Source organism: Chelonoidis abingdonii, chromosome 8 (genome assembly GCF_003597395.2).
Source record: "Chelonoidis abingdonii isolate Lonesome George chromosome 8, CheloAbing_2.0, whole genome shotgun sequence".
NCBI classification, from domain to species: domain Eukaryota; kingdom Metazoa; phylum Chordata; order Testudines; family Testudinidae; genus Chelonoidis; species Chelonoidis abingdonii.
The window spans coordinates 105,240,176-105,256,788 of NC_133776.1; the positions used below are offsets into that span (position 1 = coordinate 105,240,176).

General features: G+C 50.4%; 1 protein-coding gene across 6 annotated transcripts in view; it reads left to right on the forward strand.

Annotated features, from left to right (window-relative positions):
• Positions 1–16,613, forward strand: part of DLG3 (discs large MAGUK scaffold protein 3) — a 180,045-nt gene that overhangs the window by 50,811 nt on the left and 112,621 nt on the right. Inside the window, exon 1 of one of the 6 annotated variants that reach the window (XM_032797410.2) lies at positions 2,470–2,872. The exons of 4 other annotated variants lie outside the window; for them this stretch is intronic. In XM_032797410.2, coding sequence (XP_032653301.1) covers positions 2,537–2,872 — 336 coding nt within the window. In that variant the 5' untranslated portion in view covers positions 2,470–2,536. Of the gene's footprint in view, positions 1–2,469; positions 2,873–16,613 lie in introns of those variants that run through there. One more of the 6 variants, XM_032797400.2, reaches the window with a different exon arrangement.

A 16,613-nucleotide genomic window follows, 5' to 3' on the forward strand; every position in this document is an offset into this window, starting at 1 on the left:
TCTTCCAGCAGGAGACAGTCCCACAGGCTAACAGATCATTCAGTGTCAGGGCATTTGTCTCAGTGTTTCATGTTTTCACTGTTCGTTGGCATCTAATTTGGTTTTCTAGGTTCTAGACTCTGTTCTCAACCCATTGCTCTTGGCTGCATACACCTGTACTACTGCTCTAAACAATTCGTCTCCCACTTGGGTGTGGATTACACCCTTCAGATACTTACAGGCTGTTTTCAGTTTCCCACTTAGCAGGAGCGTGACCTAACTAAACAGATTCCTGTGATTATCCCTCGTAGCTCAGCCTCCAATCATTTTAGTGGCTCTTCTCTGAACTCCTTCCAATTCACTCCTTCACTTTCTTTCTAGTACAGAGGTGACCTGTATTCCAGGGGTCATCTGCAAGTACCTGCGTGGGGAACAAATACTGAATAATGGGCGCCTCAGTGTAGGAGAGAAAGATTTAACATGACCCCCTGGCTGAAGGTGAAGCTGGACAATTTCACACTAGAAATAAGATGTCAGTTTTTAATAGTCAGGTAAGTAACCATTGGAACAGCTTACGGAGGGTCATAATGGAGTCTCCATTGCGGACAATGTTTAAATCAGGATTGGACGTTTTTCTAACAGCTCTGCTCTCAGAATTATCCTGGGGCAGTTCTACAGCCTGTGTTATGCAGGAGATCAAACTGTGTGATCACGTGTCCCTTCTGGCCTTGGAACCCAGGGATCTGTGCACAGAGCACTGCCCTCTGCCTTTCCAAGCTTCTTGTACCGTCCTATGGTGACCTTGAATTTAGTCTCACCCTGACACCAATTTGTGCATATCACAAAACCACTGCACAAATCAGGACTGTCCATCTCTGCTCTAGGCCTGTAATAGCAGGATGAGGTTGGCACAGGAGAGAGTTATGCTGTGCATGTGGACTGGAATAGCAGGCGGCAGCAGGGTGGGTCTGAAGGGTGTCAGCAGAGCTGCCTGTGGGGAGCCCTGGAATAACAGTGGGAGCTGCAGGTCAGGACTCAGATTCCTGCTAGTGCTGTGTAGGGCCCAAGGCTGAAGTGACCAGGAAGTCTGCATGTCCGGATGGGGACAGGACTGCACTGGGAAGGGGGGCTACATGTCAAGACTGAAATATGTTTGCAGAGTTGTGTTGTGGAAGGTAGTCCAGCATCTGCCTGTGCTACCTTTGATCCTAGCACTGAGTCTACCCACTGAGAACGTGTTATCCTCCCTGCTTATGCTAAAAGAGAAAAATCGGGGGGGTTCTCATTCCCAGTCAATGGGAGAGGGCCCAACAGCAGGAACGTAAGGTTTTAACGATTTCCCTCTATTCTTCGTTTCCCTCCATTGTGCCTAGGTGTTGCAGCACATGGGGTACAGAGCAGTAGGCCTCTTGCTGTTTGGAAAGCAAATGAGCCTGCAGCCTTCCCTGGGAATTCCCGGCTGTGAGGGAAGAGGCCTCCTGAGTTTGTTTTAATGTAGATTTTGGATTTACGGTACAGTGGTTACCCTGATACACCTTCCAGTTTTTGCTTTAGATAATTACTATTGCTTCAGCGCATTCGCTATTCGCTAGCTGTTCCCTGTCCGGTATCCCGGGAACACTGCAAGTAGTAAGGGCACTTTATATGTGGTTATGTTAACTACAGTTCTGAAAGGTGACCACTGTACATGGCACCCAAATGCCAGATCAAAAGGGGATTGTCTGTGGAGGCTGCAGAATGACAAGCTTATCCCTTGCTTCTCTTAGCGACCTCCTGGGCCTTTTCCACAGGTAACTTCTGTGGACTTTGTGGGACTTCTGACTGAGTCATTTCAGCCGGGATGGGGTTTTGCCCCTTATTTCCAGCACTGTGATTGGCAGCTGACTCCATGAGGGGGCTGAATGGTGCAGCAGGCTCCAGGGGTAGGAATGAGGCAACTGTGTCTTTAAGGGCCTGCTGTTTAACATTCTCATTGCCGCTGCTGATGCTGCCCTGTGCAGTGATTGGCTGAGGGCCGGGAGAACGGGGAGGCTGGAGATAGATGCTCTTGCCTTCTCCCTTCTCGTCCAGGGACCAGAAACAGCAGAATCCTTCAGCCCAAGCCCTGCAGGTGAAGCAAGCTGCCTTCTCCCCACCCCCTGCACATACCCACTGAGGGAGCCTGACTGCGCACACGGCTGCCAGGGGCCAGAGACTGCTGTGCCACGGACTGGGGAAGCAGCAGAGCAGATCAATGAAGCAAAGCAGAGAGCTGATCGCATCGAGCCCCCCATGCCAGCAGCTCTCCAGGGCCTGAGGGGCAGGCTGACATGCTAGCATTTGAATGGCCAGCAATGCAGAACAACAGAAACCTTTTTTATTGTGTGGCTATCCTTTGGAGATAATAGATTTGTAATTCTGGCTTTTGAACAGAAGACTCTGGACCATCTCTGACTACAAGAGGGGGTGGGGGGTGTATAGAGGGAGAGGAGGCGGGCGCATTTTCTGCTCGGGGAGGGGGGGTCCTTTTCTCCATCTCTTGCCTTTTTTCCCTTTTGTTCTTGGTTGTGTGTATATTATGAAATCAAATATGCACAAGCACCATCACTGTTGTAAGTGCCCAGAGTGCTACGAAGTGACACGGATGGCGGCCCTGCGTCGCATGGAGCCTCCATCCTACGGCGAGTGGCAGCATGAGCAGTATGGCTACGGGGGCTATGGCTCGCAGACCCTGCCATCCCAGGGGGGAGCCACCCCTACCTCTAGGAGTAAGAGCAAACTCATCCCCACCTCCCGGGACAATGTCCCTGCTCCCCTGAAGCAGGGGCAGGGGAAGAGCACCCCCAAGATGAACGGGAACAGCACAAACTGGTGGCCAGAATGCACATGTTCGAATCGCGACTGGTATGAACAGGTATGGGACACAGGTTGGCTCCCCATGGCCAATGGGGGGAGAGGGGGCTTTTATTACAGGACTTGTTACCACTCCCCAGGCTTCCTAAGCACTCGTTCTGCCTCCGTGTGTCTAGAATAAATGGGGGGATGGGGAGGGACAGGTACATGTGGATGGGGCAGGTGGCTGGAAGGACCCCTGGATTCTGCAGAATGTGGGTAAGTCATTCGAAAAGAGGCACGTGTTAGCAAGAAGGTGGTGTCCTTTAGCACATTTCGGCACTGCTTGGCTATTGGGGTTGGCTGGATGGGCCAGGACTTTCCAGGCCAGCATTGAGGCTGTGCACTCTCTCGTCTCTCGTTCTGCTCTGGGCTAGGAACAGCCTCCTGAGGCCTTAGCTGCTAAGCCATGTCTGACTTCTGCTTGGCACAAGTACCAGTGGTCATTGGCACCCCACCCCAGGTTCTCATTGCTTAGGATGCCATTGCATGAGGTCTCGGTGATGCCAAGTGTCCTATCAGACCTTGTGTGCGAGCCACCAGGCATACTGCTCGCAGGGCAGTCTCTGAGGTTGTTGGTGCCAATGGCCAGCACTCACCAAACTAGTTTCCCACCTTCCATTGGGCTTGGAAGCCTGTTCCCCATTCGTTATTCCTAGCTCTCCATCCTCATCGATAATTATATAACCCTCTTCTGGTCTCTAGCATGCGGTGTGCTTTCTGCCTCATTTCACTGCCTTTATTTCTTCCCATCTGATTACTGGTCTCCTTAAGGAGCAATTGCCAGGCTGTCTCTCTCGTCTTTTCTATGTGGAGAGACCATTCTTATTTTGAACCCATCAGCCAGCATAGAAAATGGATGGAGTCTGTTTGCAAAGCCGTAAAATGGAGGCTGGACCCAGGCTGAGAAAAAATTTACCTTGCTTTAATGTAAGTCAGCATTTACCTCCATCTCCTGCTTCTCTCACTCATTAGCTTCAAACCTTACATTGGACTTTTTATTGATTCTTCTAATTATCGTTTTAAGAGCTATACATGAACCGACAACAACCATCAGTCAGAAACGCTCCCCTCCAAACCCTGTTCTTTCCCCTCTACGTCCTTCTTGATTACTGGCTGAATCCCTGCATGTGTCTGAAATAATCTGGTTCTGAAATGAAACTCCCAGAGGAGTGTTTACAGAAAGTGCCCCAAAACCAAACATCCTCCTAGGAGGATGGTTTCTTTCCATTTGTCTCTTCACCTAAATCTGTATCTAGCTTTCCTGCTGGCTCCTGGCAAGCTGGCTCCATTCCTTCTGTGCTGTAGCTCCATCCAATGCATGGAGCTCGAGAGGCGAGATAGGCACAGGGATGTCAAAGCAGCCAGTGCCTGTTATTCCTTCATTTCTCCTCCCCACCCCCAACCCTGGCAGAGACAGGTGCTGGGATGGCCCAGGGTCCTGTTAAGATGATTGCAAACAGTGACAGAGAGAGAGAAATGTCCATTTGATCAGTGTCATCAACCGAGCTGGGTTGGGCAGAAGGGGCCATGCTTTCAGATGCAGGAATCCTTCATGTTTTGCAATGGTAGAACAGGAGTCATTTTCTCTTTGTGATGCTACCACTGAGTGTTAGAGGTTGGTTTGGCTTGAATGTCTGCATATTGGAGAATGCTTTATTAGGTTCTACCATTGCTAAAGGGAAAAAAGCAAATCCATCTCCCAGCAATGGAAGGTATAGATGGAGTGATGCCTTGCCGGTGTGCAAGCTTACATGTGCCTAGCAAGGCTCTGCATGTATCATATGGTGTGTGTGTGTCTGTGTCTGTGTGTGGTATGAACACAGAATGTATTAGAGAAGGCAGAATTGCTCCCTGGTGTGTAGCAAATTTATGCACTGAGTAAAGCTGTGCAGCAAATGCCTCGGCAATGTTCCCATTCTGCTACGAAGGTGCAAGATGTCTGAGCCTTAGGAATCAATGTTCTTCACCGTCCAGTTGTGGACAGGCAGAGGGACAAAAGCTGGGCAAGTAGAAACAGCTGTGCCTGGCCAGTCCAGCAGTAAAAGGGATTGGCTCTGTGAGACTGATGATCAAGTGGGAGTATGATGGGGGCTGCAAATGCTAAAGGTAATTGTTCTGGAGGGCATGTGGAACAAACACCACAGCACTGTCGCACTAGGGATAAAGCCAAGCTTGCTCTTACATGGGGCTGTCCCTTTAAATGGCATAAGTGTTCCTGGAACCACTTCCAAACCTGAGATGAAAAGGAATGTGCAGACAGAGCTGGAGGAGGAAGAGGGGGCTGGGGGACTGCACTGTGAGAGGAGGGACCTACTCGTTTCACTGTGGGCTCTGCACCTCTCTCCTCCTCTGTTGCAACCTGTTCTCTCTCCCTCACGTACAAGCAGGCACGTGTGCACAGTGTCTGCTCAGATGCTTGCAGGCATGCAGTATACTGTGACACACACAAGAGGTGGTCATGCATACAGTATTCACTCCCATATGGTACATGTTCATTTACCGCCTATAAACACATGTACTGTATGCCCCACACAAAGGCTTACATTACGTGCCCACACATGCTGCCTTGCACAAAAGCACACCATATAATCAGAAACATTAACACATACCTCCTCCCACCTCTCATGGCCTGGCTTTTTCCCCTCCTCCCCCCGCAAATTGCCTTATGCCGGCAATCGAGAAACCCCTATGCCCAATTCCAGGAAGGGCAGAGGGCTCAGAGTGGCTTCTCACTCCTTTCTCTCTTCTCTTTTTTTCTTTTTATCCCCAACTCCCTCTCCTTTTCTAACCCTCTTCCTTCTCTTCTCTCAGATCCCCCTGTCATCTCTTTTCCTCTTATTAATTCAGTCCTTTCTTCTACTCCACTTTTTCTTTCACCATCTCTCTTTCTTTCTCTCTCTTGTTCCTTAATTGTTCTGTTTTTCCACTTCCCTCCCTGCTCTGCCTGCCAGCACACTGGGAATGGGAAGCGGGGCCAGGCGTGGGTGAGCAGAGGAATCAGCGCTAACCCTTCCCTAGAGAAAGGAAAGAAAGGCAGAGAGCAACATTATCCTGTCGGGCAGCATCACTGAGCTGCAGTGGCTAGAGGAACTAAGTGCCAGAAGCCCCTCCCCTCCCCTTCACATTGATGCTCCAGGCTTTCCAGGGGAGAGAAGCATTTCGAAATTCCCAGTACGTCCATCTAAGTCTGCACTGACATGTTGTGCTGAAGCCTATGCTTTGTTTATCCCTTGCACTGAGGTTCTAGGACATGGATGCCAATGTTTGCACTCCATAAGCACGGCACAATCACTAGCAGAGCAGGCAGGAGCCAGACCCTTTCCCACCCCACCCCGGAACAATCTCCAGAACCAGGCTTAGCTGAAAGGCCTCCTGTCCACCCACAAGAGTCCAAAACACAGTGGGGTTCTGGTCGCTGTGAAGGGGAGCCCCAATGGTTAGAGACAAACTGAGGCATCCAAGTTTCAGAGAGTTGTTCTGGGACACTAAGAATGTCCAGTGACAGATGGAGAATTGCCACATGGGCAGAACTTCTGGGGTCCAGCGGGGAGCGTAGCCATACTTTAAGCTGGTCGCTAACCATCCTAGTAGCAAATGTCCTGTATTTCTTGAGGCTGCCTCAGCTTCACTGTCCCTGCTTGATGTGAAATGCCCATTACTGAATAAAGTATCCAGTGCAGCAGAGTTCTCCCACTGTCTCCTTCCATGGGCCTCTCTGGAATTCCGTGGCACTGTAGAAGTTTAAAAAGCCTGCCATCCATGTCGTTTGGGGGTGAGGGGGGAAGACTATGCAAATGGAGGTGGAAATATGGTCACGCAGGCAGAGTGGCATTAGAAGACCGTTCGATAAACAGCCAAACATGACTGTATCTGAGTGTAGGAAGTACCCACAGATGCAAACCAGGAGGTAGGTGAAGACGGTGGCTCCGAGTACCTGTCGACCCATGGCCCAGCTAAAGGAGCAAGAGGTGCCTGGTGGTGTCTTTTCTGAGGGAACCTAAGGACTAAACTTCCTGGAGAGGGCGTCTCGGGGATCCCAGCAGCACGTAGAAATGTCCCCTTTGGCAGGATTTGGTGCCTGTGCAGGGAAACGCAGTAGAAGGGTCAGGCAGCCATGTCCATGGGTATGAGCTGGTTTGATGTCTGTGGAGAGTTGCTAAGGAAAGGTTAGTTGACCACTGAAAGTATCATTTGCTTTAATTTCTCCCTTCGGTTGGGATAATTGACATGGTGTTTTTGGCACAATTGCGGCAGGCATGTCTGGAGGTAGCACTTGGCCTGCAAGGGCCGACCTGCTGTTTTTGACAAGGGTTAGGACATTGGCGTTCTGAGATCCCAGGGGATAAGGGGTTGGAACCAGGACGACAGAGCACCAAGAATCCAGAGAACTACCCGACATTTGGGAAGGAGGAAATGGTTTTTAATGTCACAGGGAGCACTGGGGCTCAGAAGGATAAGAAGAGGAGTGAGCCAGGCTTCACAGCACTGTTACAGGGGAAGAAGCCCATCTGGAGATGCTCTCAGGTGCTGTTGTGAGAGGGGTTGCTTAGGTGGGTGACCTCCGAGATTTTGCAGGGTAAGGGGAGGTTGATGTGGGTCTGTATCTGAAAAAAAGAAGATGTAGGGAAAATTTCTGAGATGAGAGTGTGGATATTGGTCTTCAGAATATCAGGGAAGACACAGTGGGATAGTGAGCAGTGAACGGCCGATTACTGTGAAGGGCAAGATTAGCAAGCAGGACATACACGGAGAAGGAATAGGCTGTGTCATAAACAGATTGTTAAGGGTTAATGTCTCTTTCACCTGGAAAGGGTTAACAAACAGGGAACTAAACACCTGACCAGAGGACCAATCAGGAGACAAGATACTTTCAACCCTGGGTGGAGGGAAGTTTCGGTGTGGGTCCTTTGTTCTGTTTGTCTTTTTTTCTCTCGGGGATATGAGAGGGACCAAACATTACTACAGGCTCTCTAAAGTTCTGTCCAAATAGTAAGTAAAACAGGCGATTTAGGCTTTTTAATTGTTGTTTTACTCTATTTGCACATGTGGATCTGGCTGGTTAACTTTTATATGTGTAGTTGCTGGGAATATTTTGATTTGTATTGGTACTGGAGGAAGGGTTTCNGTCTCCTGTGGACTAGCAATGCTGCCCCATGAACGAAGTTCCCTGGCTCATCCCTCAGCAGCACAGCCTCAGATCCTCTCCAAGGGCAGAGGGGGAACCTGTAGGATGCTGCAGATCCCCGTCCAGAGAGGGCAGAGGTGTGAAAACCCCATGCCTCTGACTCAGGATGGGTCCTGCTTTCTCTCACACCTGCGTCCCTGGTAACCCTCAGAATTTCCATGAGCCAGAGGGAGCAACAGAGAACTGGGAAGAAGGGGGCAGTTTCCGTTTCTTGTGGGGGAAGGGTGCCAGTAGGAGTCCTAGGCCCTGTTTTCTCTCCTCCAAGGGGTATTCTCTGCAGGAGCGGCATTGCCCTGCCCACGCTGTCCTTGCCTTCTGCATCTCCCACTGTCCTAATCCCGTCCCCTAGGAGGCTGCAGCAAAAGCCCAGGGTGAGGAAAGTGCAAGGGCTGGTCCTGACCTAGTGAGGAGGTGCTGAGATGCTGCAGTCCAGCGATTTTCACCGATTCTGCTTAGAGCTTGTCTATACGGGAGACTTTTCCAGTTACACCAGTATCCCTGAGCCACTCCAGTTCCCCCAGGCTAACCCCCCTGGGGACACACTTGTTCCAGACTAAGAATGGCTTTTTGCAGCATGGTTTAAACCACTTCCAAAGGGACACAAGCTCTGCCAAACAAGGCCCTCCTGGAGCAGGAGGAGCCACGTCTCCCCGAGGTGGGCTGTGCTGGTGTAACTACACCGTTGCATGGGCCCAGTGATCCTGGCACAGACAAAGCTGAAAGGAGGGCAGTGGTGCCAGGACCCAGGACACTGGCAGCGGTGTCAGGACCCTACACTAGGGGCTTTTGCTGGGACAGTTCTGTTCATCAGGATCACACCTCTTTGTCCTTGACTACACAGCTGTGCCGGCAGAGCTTTGTAGCGCAGCTTGTACACATGGGGCTGGGGCTACACTGGTATCATACTGGTTTAAATTCACACTCTCCCTTATGCCATAGCTTACAGCTTTCCCATGTAGACAAGCCCTTAGGAGCTAACTGGCTCCCATTTACTGGGAGCTCCCAGCTCTGCCATAGACTCCTTGGGTGACCTTGGGATTAGTCTCTGTGCCTCAGTTTCCCCAACACAGGGGATAACAGTCCTTCCTTTCTTCCATAACTTGTCTGTCAAGATTACAGCCTCTTTGGGCCACATTTTTGTGTTGCACCTAGTGCAACAGGGCCCGAGTACCACCCTGCTACAGGTAATAAAGCCAAGCAAGCTCTTATTTGACACTTTTCACTTCTTTTCTCTCCCTCTCAATCCTTCACCCCCTGAGCTCTGCCTGCAACAAGACTGCTTTTAGGATGCAGAATTCCCCCTCGCCCTCCATGAACCTCTTACAAGCTGCTCCAGGAGCCTCGAGCAAGCCCTATATCACCCCGAGAGTTACAAAAGCACATGGCCACTGGACTCAAAAGCTTGGGGCAAGTTTTTCCAATCCCACAATGCACTGGCCCCTTCTCCGCCCCCTCAAACAGAAACTACAGAGGGTGCAGGGATGGCCTGGGCCCCAATCCCAGCCCCTGGGTGTGCTCTCAAAGGGGAGATTGTTCTCCGGCTTGCTGGACTGCACATTTGCCTTGTAATCTAAACAAGGAGCAGAGCCCTGCCTCGCAGGCACTCGCTGCAGGCTGGCGAGAGCCGTTCCTTAATTACAATCTGTGAAATGCTGAAGGAATCAATGCCACAGCAACAGCTGGTAACTGGAAGCTTTTCCCCTGCTCCCCTTCCTATTTCAACAGACACAAGCTGGTTATTGGAGCCTCCCCCTCCAACCCCACCTCCCCCACAGACCCAGAGTTTTTCCAAGCTCAAGTTGTATCTGACTCCTACTGCGAGTTGGGTTTAATTACCTGCTCAGTCTAATGCCTGAGCCAGCCTGCGCTCTGAGCCCTCCCCAGCCACTGAGCACTGCTTAATGCTTTCAGGCCTGCAGACGGCCTCAAATCCCAGACCGAACCCCCTGCCATCCCCCCCACTTCCACACAGCACACCTACGTATACTCCCTGACACAAGTGCACTGCACTGCATGCACAGCTGCGCACACATGCACACTGCCCTGCACAGCAGACGTGCTATCAGTGCCATTTACATGTGTTATAAGGATTTCCTCTTCATGCAGGTTGGGTCGAGTCCCAAAGGGCAGCCTGGCTTGGGGCAGTCCTTTCCCCACCTCCTCTGGCTATTGTTTTATGTCATACTCCCGGAGTCACTTCTCCTGGGCATTGCTTCCTGGTTTCCATAGGCCCTTGGGCAGGGACCTAGGGTGGCAGGAGTAGGTGAAGCTCAGTGGCTGTGCCTGCTGATGCCAGCAGGGAGGTGGTTGGCCCCCTGGCTTGTGTATGCTCAGGCGGGTATATGGGATGTAAGAGAGCAAAGCCGGGTATGTAGCTGGTGCTGCATGGGATGCAGTGCCCAGCCTGGACAAAGCAGGAGCCGGCTGTTGAGAGCCCGGGCTCCCCATCCCAGCCCTACCTTCGAAGTCAGAGAGGATCCCCTCCAGGTGATCGTTGACGGTCAGCTGGGACATCCTGGCTCACTTCACCCTGGCAGCAGTGCGGGTGGGTGGGTGGCTCACGCCCAGCCTGGCCGAGCCAGCTGTGCCTCTCTGCCTCCAGCTGCTGCTCTGCTCCTGGGATGCCCCTTCAAGTCTTCTAGCTTGGGCAGAACCTCGCCATGCCAGAGGGAGAGGAGAGACTCTGGGGAAGGGAAAAGATGGGAGTCTGACCCAACTGCCTTCCACCTCCAAGCCAGCCAGCCCCTTCCAGAACCCAGAGGGCTTCTGCTCTCTGAGACGATTGGCAGCGGAGGAGAGCAAAGGGAAAGAGAGAAGATCCCCTCCCCCTTGCCCAGAGAAAGAATGACAGAACCCCCCCTCCCGCATACAGCCCACCCCCAGCTAAGCCCTTGCTGGGATCACATTGGCTGCACTGGATTGCCTGTCCCTGCCCTGTGCAGGGAGAGGAGGGGAAAGCAAAGAGGAGGAGAAAGGAGGGGTGGGGGGCCCAGAGTCAGAGCAGCTCTTGGCACACAGAGAAGTCAGAGAGAGGAGGAAGGGTCAGGGGGAGAGAGGAGGGGGAGATCCAGATGCAGAGAGAGGGGATGTTGTTGCTATGGCTACTTATATTCTATTCATGGAAGAAATTAGCTAAATCTTTGAAGATGGAGGAGGAGGGAGTTCTCGGCATTTCAGGGAGAGAGGAAGAGAGAGAGAAGCCAAAGCAGGAAAGGAGTAAATTTTCCTTCCAAGCTCCATTCCTGGTGTGTGGAGAAGTAATTCTATAAAGCATGAAATTCTGGCCTGTCCAGGCCAGGGAAAGTGAAGGAAGTTGAGAATTTACAGACCGGAATTAAGGCACAGTAGCGGCTGAGTCTCCAAGGCACAGTGAGCCTGTCAGCTGTCTCCAGTGGGATTGATACATTCCAGAAGGAGTGGGAATTGCACATGGCAAGCCATACTGGAACATGCCAGGCAGGCCTTTTCGTGGAAGGAGCAAGCTCAGCTGCACATCAGGAGGGATTTGCTGCACATCAAGACTTGGTTTTAATTAAAGATCTCAAACCCTGTGAAAGCTATTTTTAGCAATTTAGACGTAGATAAAACAATAGCAAAATCCGCCCTTAGCCCCTCCCCTCCCCTTGCTGTTTCAGGGGCTGAATACAGTGCAAAAGAGGATGCATTGATCCTGTTCCTATGTATGTTCCCCTCCTCCTCCCATTGCTGTCCCCTCCTGGTTTTCCTGTCACCTCTCTGACCATTCCCAACGTGTCTTTTGCTAGGTTAGCCTCACCCCTACCCTTTCTCTCTCCTTGGTTGTGGGAGTCCTGGGGCTGCTGCCCGGGGCCTTCCTCTTTCTCTCACTTGACGCTCTCTCTTCTGTTCGCCTACATTCATTTACCACCTCTTTGCTGCTGATGTGTAAATCTGTGTAGCTGCTTTCGCCATGTCTCCTTCCATCCAACCCGACATGTGAGCTAGGGTCTTCACAGTGCTTCCTGGCTGTCTTGCCATCCACTAGCTGAACATGAGGAGTTCAGTTTCTGGCCATCTTCCTTCCCAGACCTTTGTCGCTTCCCTTTGGACAAATACTCCTTCCTGTCACTCATGGCCAAACCCTAGTAACCTTCTTCAGCTCCTCCCTCGCTCATGTCCTACACATGCAGGCTGTGTCCAAATCCTGCAGCTGCTCCTGGAAAAATGTCTGAAAAGTCTGTTCCTTTCCCTATCTGTGCCTACAGGGAAACGCTCAGTCAGTCCCTTGTCATCTTGATTATTGTAACCTCTTCCTCTCTAGCCTTCCTGACACCCCAGCACCCCCTCCAGTCCACACAAAATGCTGCCACCAAGATAATCTTCCCACCTGTTTGATAGGACCAGTCTCTCACACCTTTCAAATCCTGCACTGCTTCTACCCCATCTGCTTCCAGCATCTTCTGTGCTTAAGTCATATTGGGCCAGATCCTCAGCTGTTTATAACTCAGCCAAGCTCCATTGACTTCAGTGGGACTTTGCTACTTTATGCCATCTGAGCACCTGGCCCATCAAGGCCCATTAACTTGATAGTTTCTCGGGATATCCTACCATCAGTGAGAGGGCCTGAAATGTTGCATTAGACAGAAAGAGGCCAGGGGTGGAGAGGTAAATTTTGTGAATTATTGGCATAAAGATGGTAGTTGAAACCATGTAAGCAGAGAGATCACCCAAGAATAAGGTGCAAAGGGAGAAAAGGGGGGTGAAATCCATGAGACCCCACAAAAAGAGGGAAGGAAGGGGACCTGGTTTCTTGTCTAATTAAGACATGGACCAACAATTCAGGAGAGGGGAGGTGTGGAGAATTTAATGGCGACAGTTCCAAGGCAGGAAAGATTTTTGTAAGATGCAAGTTTCAGGAGAGATGGTGCTTTATGAAGAAGATTGTCATGCCAGAAAGATTGTTGCCTTGTGAGAGTTATCAGGTTGTGTTACCTTCACACACCAAGGCAGGGCGTGCTCAGCATCTCATCCCATGTGCTTTTTGACATGGAGCAATGACTCCTCTGGTCTGCAGTAGAACTAGTCACTGCTATTGGTTGTCTAGTGTCCTCTCTGTGCTTCCTATGGGAGGTGACCTAGGAGCTATTTCTGGTGAGCACAGAAATCCAGATCAGGGACCGTTCTCCCACAGGGCCAACGGGCATTTCCCCAAGTAAAACCTGGGTAAGCAATGTCCCGCCAGAGCTGACACTGCAAGATGCTGAGAATTGGGGGCACTCCTAATCTCTCAGGAGTGAACCCTCAATGATCAGTGATAGCTCCATTCAAAAGCAAGTCTCCTGCCACAGTATTGTTGGCCCTTTGACATATGACCCCATGATACATGGTGAGACAGATGGGTATAACGCCATTGGAAGTATTGAGCCAAGTCCTGCCATGGAGTTGTAGAAAGGGTAAATAACCCACATGTGTACGTCTTTTTCAAGAGTGTCAATCCAAGCTGGATCCCATGGTACAAAGCCTGCCGACTGAGGAAGGTGTGAGTCCCACACACTGGTGGGTGGCTGGCTGGCACAACGTGATTGACAAGCTCGGAGGGTGGCCCAGCTTGGCTTGCAGAAGCTGCACACTGACACAGCACAGAGTCCTTGTAACAGGCAGGCAGCTAAACCCAGGGCAACCAAGCAAGAAAGAGAAAAGCCAGCCCTCCCAGCTGCTCAAATCGCTGCAGACAGGAACCACCCAGAGAGCCAGGGCCATCATGGCTCCCACATGGCAAAGGAGAAGCATCCAAAAATGTAGTGAAATAGACCCTTAACCCTGAAAGTGGGCTTTAAATAGAACAAGTGAATGTTTTTATAAAACGTAAAATATACAGCATGTATGATAACTCATAGCCATGTGTTTAGCCACACCTCAGGGAAGGGAGTCAGTGTGTTTGAGCGGATAAGGCACTGGACTAGGAGGATGGAATGCTTGGATGCTTTTACAGCACCCAAGAAATGCTTCTTAACATTCAGTAACTATTCAACATACAGCACAAAGCAAAACAGAAAAGAAACTGTAATATCTGAAACTCCAAAGATCAAAAAAATTGTCCTTTAAACAACCTCCCATATTCCCTCTTTCTTTCTGTATCTGTCTCTGTTTTTAAGGGAGAAAGCCTTGCGTGAGTGTATCAGATGACACTAAATGTTCTTGTTGTGGGAATGAGAGTCAATTTTAGGGGGTAACTGTCAGGACAAAAAGTATCTGTGAGTACATAGCACCTATAAAAATTGGGTTTAGAGGCTTGAGTATGGAGCAAGGCACCTAACTTTCATATTCAAACTTAATTGCCTTAATTGTTTTTAAATGAAAATTTAGAGGCTTCAGAAGCTGACTGCTTTTGCCTGGGAAAGCTTCCTGTCTGCCCTATTCTGCTGGGTAAAGGTCTCTTCTAGTCCCTAAAAGCCCCCCAGAGTGAACACGGAAAAGCATGGAGCTCTGTGTCCATGCTAGTGAATGTTAAACCCTGCATATTTCTGCAGCCTAGCCAAGAATCCTTGCAACTGGGGACATTTTAAGCCTTGTATGTTTCCCTGTTTTGCACAGATCTGGGATGTTTAAAACTAGGTCCACAATGATTTATGCAGCAGAGTATATGCAGCCTAAGTACAAAGGTGTCTCCGGCTTAAGGTTCAGATTTGGAGTGGCTGACCATAGTACAGAGTTTGCTAGGTTGTAAAATCTCAGACTCCTGGCATGAAAGCTGTGCATTGGGAAAGCTGAGGCAGCTGGATGTGTCTGTTATTATTTGTGTGTATTGCAGTAACACCTCGGAGCCCCATGGTGATAGGCACTGTTCAGACACAGAGCTAAAAGCAGTCTTTGCTCCAATGAGTTTCTGTGTCCAGGGTCACAGGGAAAAGTGTCAAGGGAAGGTGAACAGGAGAACAATCTTTGGTTGAGTACCGGTATGTCTAGCGGTGAAGATGTGGCAGTGTGGACTCTGGCATGGGCTAGGCCTGGGAGTATGTATCCAGGCCAGCTGGACAGCCCAGGCTGACATCTACACCACTTTGTCTTCACTGCTAGTTTGAGCCGCGCTAGCTAGATTGCAGCTGGCATAGGCATACGTGTGTTAGATTCAAACAGACCACTGGCTGCCGTGTCGGCATACCCTGAGTGGTGTGGGTGACTGTGCTCCCAGTCCAGCAACAGCGCTCCGCTTGTGCTCACATACAGAGAGCTACTGGAGTTCTGCTCAGCAGCAAGCATGGGTTTGCAAAGACAAGACCCCCGTGTAGAACTTCATGGCCTATCTCTTCTCCCCCCTTCCATGGTTTCTCCTACAATTTCCAGCCTTGCCATGGATATAGGGCTTGGCTGCTGGCTCCTCTTCAGACTCACTGGGGTTGGGGTGGGTTGCATGTGGTTTTGCGGTCTGACTGGTGGCATTTCTTTACCACTGCAGGCTTCACCCCTTTACCTTCGGGAAATGTTTTAAATGGCCTCAGCCTGGGATCACTTTTGTCAAACCCAAGAAAAAAACAAAGAAATGGAGTTTTGGTTGAACCCAGTCACAAGATAGGACTTCCTGCCCTTTGCTACAGGGCTGTTTTACAGCCTTATTGCCCACTCACTGCTTGGAAAATGTCATGACGTTCAGCTTACATTTTTCTTTGCTCAGTTTCATGCCATTCCTCCTAGTTCAGCTCCGGGGGATCCCTAAACTCTCCCTCTCTCTCTTTGGAGTTTGCACACCTCAGACAAATGCAGACAGTTGTTCCGTCCTCTCTAGCTGTTCTATAAAGAGACGATGCAGGTAATAAAAGGCAGCTCCAGAGAGCTGCAAGAAATGGCCCGGACCCGACCAGAGTGGGGAGTGGAAAGAGTGCCGAAGCATCAGTGCTGTGCAGAGACTTACAAAAAGCCCAGCGAATGGCAAGAACGTGAGCTGGGACTGTAGGGAACCCATCTCAACATGAAAGAGGAACTGTATATCTCTTCACGGAAGCCTTGTAAAAGCAGCTTTTCTAGGCCGCCTGCCAGACGGATGCTTAGAAATGGTATATAGATCTACATTCTCCTAAGGGTTAGACTGACAGATGTGAGCACTGGGCAGTCTGAAGGCATACGATAGGAGCCCCTTTCTACCCCACTGGAGAAACACAGGCATGGGCTACACTATGCATTTAAACCAATTTTAGTAGCGTTAAATTGATTTAACGCTGCACCTGTCCACACTACGAGGCCCTTTATATCAATATAAAGGGCTCTTTAAACCAGCTTCTGTACTTCTCCCCGACGAGAGAAGTAGCGCTGAAATTGATATTGCCATATCGGATTAGGGTTAATGTGGCCGCAAATTGACGGTATTGGCCTCCGGGCGGTATCCCACAGTGCACCACTGTGACCGCTCTGGAAAGCAAACTGAACTCGGATGCAGTGGCCAGGTAGACAGGAAGAGCCCCACGAACTTTTGAATTTCATTTCCTGTTTGTCCAGCATGGAGCTCTGATCAGCACGGGTGGCCATGCAGTCCCAAATCCAAAAAAAGCTCCAGCATGGACCATATGGGAGATACTGGATCTGATCGCTGTATGGGGAGACAAAGCTGTTCTATCACAGCTCC